We start from the raw sequence: 10,689 nt of genomic DNA on the forward strand, positions 1-10,689 counted from the left end.
GGATGGGTGTTGAGGTTAGGGACTAAGCATCATGTTAAGCACATACAATGGATACGTGAACGAAACATTGGGTTGGTGTACGTGCCTGCAACTCGCTGGCACCTCAAGAGGCGTCCAAAAAGCCACAATGTGTGTCGCAGCGGCATTATCGTAGTCTTCCGGAGGGTAAGGGGTTATGTCCAATTGGTCTTGAAACTAATGGGGAAACGAACGCCACAAAAGCTGTACGGTCCCTCGCCCACACTATTCGTCCAATGGCAAAATATTTGAATGGCCGTTTGTCCACGAACCCTCTAGGTTCCCTTACATCGCTCATGGCTACTGCGCCTGGGGTCGTTCGCGGACAGGCCTGCACTAGTCGACGTGGCAGAAATAGCTCTGTTGGGAGAGCGTTAGACTGAAGATCTAAAGGTCCCTGGTTAGATCCCGGGTCCCGGTAAGCGTGTCTCTGTCTATCGCTTTGTTCTCATTAGAGCAGGGCTCTTTGCCGTCACCAGACCGAGCGGCCTTTACTCTGCGATCTGGCGGGTCGGCAACTGCTCGACACCTGGTTCCATGGTGTAATGGTTAGGACTCTGAATCCAGCAATCCGAGTTCAAATCTCGGTGGGACCTCTCACTTGATCTTCTCCCTTTTTCGGGGCATCCATGCGGAACCCCGTCAGAGGGATTGTTAACGCCCCACCGTGGTGGACGTGCAACGGCCTTTCTCCTAGAACGTTTGCGCTGTCAACGAAGCACGAGTGAAGTTCATCCATGTTTACGTGCAGGAGTAGGGTTGTACTTGTGGAACGATGAACCACATAGAAGATGGAGGGTACAGCAGAACAAATTGCCCATGTCTAAGACGTTAATGTGATTGCAAACAAACACACACAAAAAAAAACATTTGGGTGAGAGATTTTTCATGGCCAGGGCTAAGGACTTATTTTGACAATTGCTCAACACTAAGGGTGGATAACGCTTTTCAAGAAACAGGAAAGCGCAAAGAGACGCACCACAGCACACGTGCACACTGGCTTATTGAAAATGCAAGTAACACTCGAAGAAAACGTGTGGAATCTTAAGTGACAACTCGATTGTCTTTGGACGTGACGCTCCTGCATCACGTTGCTCTGGGTAAAAGCAATGCACGTACCATATGGGACACTCTTGTCATGTGTGTCGAGGTGCCACAGCGAGGAGCGACACCGGACCCTGATGGCGTTTTGTGACTGAACATATGAGCAGGAATCAACACAAAGACCTTTTTCTGCAGTGGTGAAGGTAGCATAGGGAGGGCTAAGACGCACGAAAGCGTGAAGGAGGCTCCAAAAGCCACTGACGTGGAGAATGCGGGCGTCGGTCCCGCCACCTCTCGCATGCTAAGCGAGCGCTCTACCATTTGAGCTAATTCCCCTGCGTTGTCTGTGAAAGACGCGTGTTGCCTCGGCTCAATGAAACGGGGAACACAGGCGGTGGAAATACCTTTCCCACGGGGCTGGACATCACAATAGTGCCACACCGCTCGGCTCGTTGGTCTAGGGGTATGATTCTCGCTTTGGGTGCGAGAGGTCCCGGGTTCAAATCCCGGACGAGCCCTGCTTTAGGCCTTCCACTCAACAGTACGATGCTCAAAGAGCGCTATGGCAATCCAGAACGTGAAAGCAATAGCCCCGTGGCCGGTTAGCTCAGTTGGTTAGAGCGTGGTGCTAATAACGTCAATGGCCCGTACGGCAAGCGTGACTCTGTCCATCAATATGTTCTCGTTAGAGCAGAGCTCTTTGCCGTCACCAGACCGAGCGGCCTTTACTCTGTGATCTGGCAGGTCGGCAACAGCTCAATACTGGGTTCCATGGTGTAATGGTTAGCACTCTGTACTCTAAATCCAGCAATCCGAGTTCAAATCTCGCTGGGACCTCTCACAGGAACTTCCCCCTTTTTCGGGGCGTCCATGCGAAACCCCGTCAGAGGGATTGCACACTGGCAGGGCTCCTTGATGGTGGAGTTTGGTGACTTCCAGGGCCGGTCCATGAAGGATGTTTATGAGGACCAGAGCAAGGAGGCCAAAGCCCTCATCAGATACCTGGTTAAGGCAGATGCCAGGCCCAACACAAACATGGCCATTTTTTAAAGCTATGTCCTGAAAAGACAGGCTTCTGCTGTGGGCACCAGTGTATGTCAGCCTGCACCTCCACCTGCAACATCCAGTGCTCCTGCACCTCCACCCGCAGCCTCTAGTGCCTCTTCAACCTCCACCCACAGCCTCCACTACCTCTGCACCTCCACCTACAGCAATCCAAACTGGTGTACAGCAGACTNACAGGAAAGCGCAAAGAGACACACCACAGCACACGTGCACACTGGCTTATTGAAAATGCAAGTAACACTGCAAGAAAACGTGTGGAATCTTAAGTGACAACTCGATTGTCTTTGGACGTGAAGCTCCTGCATCACGTTGCTCTGGGTAAAAGCAATGCACGTACCATATGGGAGACTCTTGTCATGTGTGTCGAGGTGCCACAGCGAGGAGCGACACCGGACCCTGATGGCGTTGTGTGACTGAACATATGAGCAGGATTCAACACGAAGACCTTTTTCTGCAGTGGTGAGCCTCGACAGGTAGCATAGGGAGGGCTAAGACGCACGAAGGCGTGAAGGAGGCTCCAAAAACCACTGACGTGGAGAATGCGGGCGTCGGTCCCGCTAACTCTCACATGCTAAGCGAGCGCTTTACCATTTGAGCTAACTCCCCGGCGTTGTTTGCGAAAGACGAGCGTTGCCTCGGCTCAATGAAACGGGGCACACAGGCGGTGGAAATACCTTTCCCACGGGGCTGGACATCACAAGAGCGCCACACCGCTTGGCTCGTTGGTCTAGGGGTATGATTCTCGCTTTGGGTGCGAGAGGTCCCGGGTTCAAATCCCGGATGAGCCCTGCCTTAGGCCTTCCACTTAACGGTACGACACTCAAAGAGTGCTATGGCAATCCAGAATGTGAAAGCATGAGTCTCGTGGCTGGTTAGCTCAGTTGGTTAGAGCGTGGTGCTAATAACGGCAAGGTCGTGGGTTCGATCCCCGTACGGGCCATTGACTTTTCTCTTGCATCCTGTCCATCACTCATGGCTACTGCGCCTGGGGTCGTTCGCGGACAGACCTGTGCAAGTCGACGTGGCCGAAATAGCTCAGTTGGGAGATCTTTAGACTGAAGATCTAAAGGTCCCTGGTTCGATCCCGCGTTTCGGCAAGCGCTACTCTGTGCGTCGCTTTGCTCTCATTAGAGCAGAGCTCATTGCCGTCACCAGACCGAGCAGCCTTTACTCTGCGATCTAGCGGGTCGGCAACCACTCGACACCGGGTTCCATAATGTAATGGTTAGCACTCTGCGTTCAAGCTGGGTTTTCACACTCAGAAGGTAACATTCTACCACGCTACCACAGGACTGCGGCTTCGGCAGGCCCTGTTTCGCCACTGCATCTCTCAGATGGCTGTACAGCAGCAAGTTCACGCGGACCAGGTACAACAGCTGGCAAGTGCTTCTATATCCTTCTGGTGCTCGTTACACAGTTTTGATGGAATCCCGCATGAAAGACGCATCTACAAAAAGCAGAGAGAGCATGTCAACTGCACTTTGAGCAAAAGCAGGCGAGCGTACTGGCAACCAGCCATTAGGCTGGTTATATCAGGAACACTTTCCATCTGTAACAGAGCCGCTCGAAACAAACACGTGGGAGTCTATAAAGGGCTGCATCGTTTTCTCTCGCTCTCTGTTCATCCCATGCTACCGACTTGGGTTAAAGCAACAAAGCGGCTCGCGAAACTGTACGGCTGACAAAGCGAACGCCTAAAGCACAACAGCCATAGTCGGCAGGGTTTGAACCTGCGCGGGGAGACCCCAATAGATTTCAAGTGCATCGCCTTAACCATTCGGCCACAACTACAACAGGTTCCGTGCCCTCTGGGCTTAACTCGTGCGGCAAAGAGGGACGAGCCGGCAGCGTAACGGGCGATGTAACGGAGACGTCAAAACGGGACAGGCAGGATCACATCAACAACACAAACACAGCACGTGATGTCCTGCTAAATTTAGATTTAGAAATTCTAAACCGTGACCCGGTTCGAATCCGGGTCACGGTTTAGAATTTCTAAATCTAAATCTAAATCTAAATAACATATAAATATATAAGAAGGGCTATTTCTGTATTTTGTTGATCTTGCATAATAGGCATTTTTCAACATATTTGCTGCTGACCAACTTTATGGAGATGCAGATTTCATTTTCCAACAGGACTTGGCACCTGGACACAGCGCCNGTTTTTGTTACTGTTCACTCAGAGGCCTGTGCCGGTCCGTCTCCATCAGCGGAAACAGCAAGAGCACCAGATCTTCCACATCATCAGCCATCGGCTGAGCTTCCAGGCCACTGGAAAGATCATCTTCCACCTTTCCAGCATGAGTAGATCCGGAACACACTATTTAGGGCCAATCTGCGAACCGGCAAGTCAGAACTAGTGTCCCAGCTGAAGCTTTGGTGGCATCCTCTTCAGCCCCATTCAATTCACACTCAGCCGCCCGCCTCACCCGACCTCTTCTTCTGTCGGCCCCTTTTCTTATGGATGCCGCTGAAGATGTGGTTAATTCCTCTTGTCTGTGTTCGCACAGACTGTGGTAAGCACAGACTGACAGAGGCAGGACTTTACCGTACAGTGCGCAAGGTCTTAGACATCGACAGGTGGTATGACCTTGCCACTGAGTATCTGGAGTGCAAAGGCTGCAAAAAGAAGTATCCCGCCTGGTCTGAGGACATCTTAGGACAGCTGGATATGGGCCACCACAGTCAGTTTCCAGCTTTGCTGACATACAGGTAATTTATAATGACAATCATTCATTAGTAGGCGCTTTTATTGTGTTATTCTTTTACAGTACAAACAGAAGCATTTGCATGATTATACTGTTGTTTCCTTAGATACTCATGTGACAACCGGGTGCTGAGGATGATGAGGGAGAGGACACTGGGCAACAGTGTGACTCAGCTTTACAAGAAGCTAATGGAACAACACAGTGAGGCATGGACACAGCGTGTCCTGCAGTACCTGACTGCCTGCGAACCATTCACAAGGTCCTCCCTTGTGCAGCCTCCTGTGTTTGCTGAGCCTCCTCCCTTACCTGCCCTACCTAAACCTAAGTGGCTGTTATCCGTGTACGCCAGGGATGTTCTGGGGCGACTGCACGAGGTTAAGGCCAAAAATACATCTGTCTTTGGTTGTGTTCTCAAGATGGACTTCACAAAAAAAGGTATCACAGCCCTGTTTATATCAGAAATTTGCCCAATATGGATATATGTACGCACATAATGAACACAGTTTTTGACCCTTTTATTTTTCCCAATAGGTCACAAAGAAACTTGCCAGTGCTGCTTCAGGAACAGCTGCCTGGTGCATAAATGTGGGAAATGAGCAGGGCCAAGTCCTTGTCTCTGTGCTGACAGCCACCGAGGGACATGGACTGGACTCCATGGCAGCTGGACTGATGAAACGCTACCGGAAGACAGGAGAGGCAGCCCCAAAAGTGATGTACGTGGACAGAGATTGCTGCAGTCAGCACGGCCAGTCTCGGGTGAAGGTCATGTTTTTAGAGTGGGATGAGCTTGAAGTGCGCCTCGACATCTGGCATTTCATGCGGCAATTTGCTGCAGGTGTCACGACAGAGGCTCATCCACTCTACGGGATCTTCATGGCACGTCTGTCCACATGCATCTTTCAGTGCGATCCAGAGGATGTGGCTTCTCTTCACCGTGCAAAGGAGGGTGAGCTGGCAGCAAAGAAGACTGGCCACATCTCAGAAAAGGCTGTCAGTGCTCGCATTACCCGGAGAGAGTTGGCACTGCACTGCCGGAGAAGGACCAGGGGGGTGGAGGAGACCACCAGATTGATTGGAGCACTGATTGATCTGTTTGACAGTGCGGACGGGAAGGACACTCTGGGAGTTCCTCTGCTGGACCACAAACAGATCCAGCAGATATGGAAAGAACAACGGAAGCACATGCAGCGTATCCAAGACCCAGAGAACTTTCCACTCTACATGAAGACGGGTACACTGAAGAAAGGCGGCGTGGAGCTGTGCTGCTACAGGTGTGCCCGTGGCTCTAGTCATTCCACCTCCACCTGAACCGTTTTATTCCAGGTATTACATACATATGGATTACTATTTTTTCTGTAAAAAATATAAGCACTGTAACTGCTTCCATTACTTTAAAGTAAAGTCACATTCATAAATGTCAAACTTTACAGTATTATTACATTTCTTTTCTGTCTTGGCTGACAGTTATAATGATAACAATAATTTAACAAGCTACACGTAAACCATATTAGTTTTTTTACTTATTTCTTTTTAACATTTATTTATTCAGGAATAATTTAATTTCACACAGATCACACAGATCTTCAGGCTGGTGTGACTTGAGTTGCTATATCATTTCTAAGGGATCAGACTTACGGTTTTCCTAANGCTGTTTGTCAATATCATGGAGAGCTGTCCACAGCTGGATGGCCTCTGTCACCTGCAGATCAGTGAGGTAAGGAGCCTCACGAAGACCCACCAGGTAACCAGCCAAATCCTGGACCTTGTCCACACCAGCGATGCCATCGGGTCCAATGACTGCTCCCTAATGAATGCAGATTAATGTTAATATATGTGGAATAAAACGAGATTGAAATTAAATAAAGCCCTTAAATTGTCTTACCTGAGCCTCGTCGGAGACACTGCTTCCAGTATCAGATGGCTGTGACAGCACTGAAGGGGCAGGAGCAAGATGTTGTTCTCCACCAGATGATGTGGATGTGAGCTCAGCCAGTGATGCTGGGTACTGAGGCAGAGGCAAAGATGAGGGGCTGTTTTTGAGATCAGGCAGGGGTCATCCTCATACAGCACTGGAACTGTGATGTCCTCCGTGATCTCTTCCTCAAATACCTCATCGACTTCCTCCACCAGCCTGTCTTCCTCCTCTGGGTTCTGGAGCACTGGAGTCAGTGTTTTGCCAGTCTGGCTGTAAAGGTACTCCATACCCAGCAATTCACCTACAAGAATGAAATGGAAAAAAGAAAGTTTTCTTAATATTTTGTCAAGTATATTAAATGCAAAATATATAAAAAGTAGAATATTACAAAATAACAAATTAATGAATTTCTTGCCTGTATTGTTTCCAGGAGGGCGATAGCGCTCATCCCAGGGCTTCCTAAAGACAGCCTCTTTCATGGCACGCCATATGAACAGATGGAGGATGCTCCTTTTATGGCGTCTTCCATCCGGTCATCATTCCAACGCATCAAGCCCTCAAGGAGATAGGCCTGAAAATGTGCATCATTGGCACTGGTTCCTAAAAGTTTAATAGACAAAAAAGGGATTTATATCTCACATATGTACAGGCTATGTACAACTACTGAGATGCTATGAAGTGACTGGTTACTTGTAATACATTAAAAAATGCACACTAAACATACAGGTATCTTTCAGGTTGGTAGAGGTAATAGTCTCTTTCTGATTTTCATTTCAGAAAATGTACGCATACCCCGTTTTTCGCCGCCAATTGGCAACATCAACCCGACTCCTCATGGCGCCATCGCCAGAGGCGAAGCGCCTTGAAAATGTTGAGTCTGGAATGGCCAAACCGAAGGAGCACGTGCTGGTAGAGGCCAGTACTTTTGTCAGCACAAACGGTGGAGACCCCAGTGACCAGGTTTTAGTACTGGCTCACTGCAAACTTCAGTTTGGGAAGTACCAGGGCCAGAGATTTAGATGGCTCCTGGAAACAGGATACAGGCAAGAAATTCATTAATTTGTTATTTTGTAATATTCTACTTTTTATATATTTTGCATTTAATATACTTGACAAAATATTAAGAAAACTTTCTTTTTTCCATTTCATTCTTGTAGGTGAATTGCTGGGTATGGAGTACCTTTACAGCCAGACTAAACACTGACTCCAGTGCTCCAGAACCCAGAGGAGGAAGACAGGCTGGTGGAGGAAGTCGATGACCAGGACATGCAAGATGAGGTATTTGAGGAAGAGATCACGGAGGACATCACAGTTCCAGTGCTGTATGAGGATGACCCCTGCCATGATCTCAAAAACAGCCCCTCATCTTTGCCTCTGCCTCAGTACCCAGCATCACTGGCTGAGCTCACATCCACATCATCTGGTGGAGAACAACATCTTGCTCCTGCCCCTTCAGTGCTGTCACAGCCATCTGATACTGGAAGCAGTGTCTCCGACGAGGCTCAGGTAAGACAATTTAAGGGCTTTATTTAATTTCAATCTCGTTTTATTCCACATATATTAACATTAATCTGCATTCATTAGGGAGCAGTCATTGGACCCGATGGCATCGCTGCGTGGGACAAGGTCCAGGATTTGGCTGGTTACCTGGTGGGTCTTCGTGAGGCTCCTTACCTCACTGATCTGCAGGTGACAGAGGCCATCCAGCTGTGGACAGCTCTCCATGATATTGACAAACAGAGGGTAAACTATCAGCCTCGACATCAGCCTCAGCTGACACATGGGCGCTTTAAGGCACCGAAGAGGTCTGGAGTCACACCGGGTGTGGAGAGTGTGAAACGGTGTCTGATTGGACATCCTGGGGGTCCAGCACAGTGGCCCAGCACCAGCCGCTTGGTTGAGGCCATTTGTATGAAGCTGTGTGCTTTACACAAGTCACCGACCAAGAAGGCTGGAGTTTGCACCCCCAGGTGGTCTAAAATCCTCTCCGATTACCACCACATCCGAGAGCTGGTGCTTAACAGTAGCAGGCTGATGGATGAAACAATGATCCAGTTGTTTGAGCTAAACCAGAGGACACTCATTCAGTGGTAAGCAAGGCACATTATTTGCTTCAAATGAACTGAATACTTCTAAACATATATATAATACAAGTAATTTATTTTCAGGTTTCAAAGGCAGCAGAAGAATCAGGAAATGAGTGTCCTCGCTCAGGGACTGACTCCACTTGACCCAGTTGCTGTGGCTGATATGCAGCTTCCTCCGCCGAGGGAAAAATTAAATGAAGCGCCATCGACATCAGGCCCAAAGCATAATTTCATCCTTCCGCCAAATCGAGAAGGACAGGCTCCTCGTCTGCGACCAGGTCGACGGCCTGCTGCTGCCACCAGGGAGTGCCCCATCACACATGCCCCCACAGCATCAGGAGATGTGCAACCCATCTCAGCACCTGGGTCATTGTTAGGCACACTAGTCCTTAACCCAGACATGACTGTGACAATGGTCATTCCATCTTCTGGTGCTTCGACATCCAGTGCAGGCCCCGCTCCACCTGCTTCTGTGTCTACTCCTGCATCTGCTGCTCCTATGTCCCGTTACACCCAGAGGAACCGGCGCCGGCGGTCCCTGGAGAAGGAAAGCGGAGTCCATAAGAGGAAATATGTGCGAGGGGTTACTTTTAACATGTGCAGCAAATGTGGGCAGCCTAAAACTAAAGAGTTTGGCCATAGCCAATATGGCAATGCCACATTTTGCTTGCGTTCCTCAAATGGGAAATCTTTAGATGACTGGTTGGCAGAACAGCGTCAGCAAAATAAACCCCAAACTCCACCTCCTCAATAAATAACATCTTTCCTGTATATATTTCATGGGCCCATGTGTTCATTTTCTCCTGTTTTTATTTTGTATATATTACATGGGCCCACGGGTTCATATTCTTATGTATATATATATATATATATGTGTGTGTGTGTGTGTGTGTGTGTGTGTAATCATTTCAATATTTGTGTGTATTTCTTTTATTTTAATAAACAATTTTACATTTGAAGTGTCTTTAAATCTTATAAATCAAATCATTTTTAAAGAAACATTTTTATTCAGTTTATTTAACCGTAAACATAAACATGTAATATGCTTTATAATGATGTCTAAAATTATATAACTGAATAAATGATAACTAAACAAAGGCGCAATTGACTGCAATACACATGTAGTCTACAGATGGCAGCAGGGCTCAGCTGAGACCGAGCTTGTCGCGCAGCTATGGGTTCAAGTCCAGCCCGTAGAGGGTGAATTGTTACACATGTAACTAAAACTCTTGCATAACGCACTGGAATTTAGCCCGAACATTGTTGCAGGAGACATTTGTCGGCATATTCACGTTTTCTGCGTCTTTACGCTTGCGCGAGCGGGCGCAAAGATTGGGCCCCTTCTTTTGCGCAGCGACCCAGCTAACAGGGAACGTTCTGAGAACATTGGCTAACGTTATCTGAAAATTCTCTGAATGTTTTTCTAAAACATTCTTTCAGTAACGTTAGTAGAACGTTATTTCAACGTTATAAATAATTGAAAAAGTTGTAAAAACGTTAGCATTAAAATGTTATTCTTACAATGTTAGCGAAACGTTATCAAAACGTTACTTCATTAAAATATTTATTTATCATTTTAAATTGGTAATAAAGCTTTTTTTTGCAAATTCAACTTCTGAAACACATTGCAATGCACTGAAATACTATTATATATATTTCATGCCTCTAGTCCAATTCATACATTTAGCTTGATAGGATGGGTGTGGTTTTTGGAGCGCATGCTCAGTCGCGCACATCAATCAAACAACGCGGGATCGACGAGACGACGACTCCCACTCCTTTGAGACAGCGCGCCTTTCAGGTGAGTGATAGTTTTGATTATATAAATAAAAAACTGTTATTATCAAAAT

At 47.7% G+C, this 10,689-nt stretch overlaps 1 protein-coding gene and 5 non-coding genes across 6 annotated transcripts in view; 5 read left to right on the forward strand and 1 right to left on the reverse strand.

The window, feature by feature from the left end:
- Positions 1-9,671, forward strand: part of LOC130550641 (uncharacterized) — a 73,827-nt gene extending 64,156 nt beyond the window's left edge. The window contains exon 2 of the mRNA XM_057328154.1: positions 8,921-9,671. Coding sequence (XP_057184137.1) covers positions 8,949-9,593 — 645 coding nt within the window. The 5' untranslated portion in view covers positions 8,921-8,948 and the 3' untranslated portion in view covers positions 9,594-9,671. The remainder of the gene's footprint in view (positions 1-8,920) is intronic.
- trnap-ugg (transfer RNA proline (anticodon UGG)) lies at positions 1,509-1,580 on the forward strand. The gene has a single exon. It is a non-coding gene; the product is annotated as a tRNA-Pro (tRNA).
- On the forward strand, positions 2,844-2,915 carry trnap-ugg (transfer RNA proline (anticodon UGG)). The gene has a single exon. It is a non-coding gene; the product is annotated as a tRNA-Pro (tRNA).
- On the forward strand, positions 2,994-3,067 carry trnai-aau (transfer RNA isoleucine (anticodon AAU)). The gene has a single exon. It is a non-coding gene; the product is annotated as a tRNA-Ile (tRNA).
- On the forward strand, positions 3,152-3,224 carry trnaf-gaa (transfer RNA phenylalanine (anticodon GAA)). Its single transcript has one exon. It is a non-coding gene; the product is annotated as a tRNA-Phe (tRNA).
- On the reverse strand, positions 3,837-3,918 carry trnas-uga (transfer RNA serine (anticodon UGA)). Its single transcript has one exon. It is a non-coding gene; the product is annotated as a tRNA-Ser (tRNA).
- Positions 9,672-10,689: the final 1,018 nt, after the last annotated feature.

The sequence above is a fragment of the Triplophysa rosa genome, unplaced genomic scaffold (assembly GCF_024868665.1).
Source record: "Triplophysa rosa unplaced genomic scaffold, Trosa_1v2 scaffold381_ERROPOS127416, whole genome shotgun sequence".
Lineage (NCBI taxonomy): Eukaryota > Metazoa > Chordata > Actinopteri > Cypriniformes > Nemacheilidae > Triplophysa > Triplophysa rosa.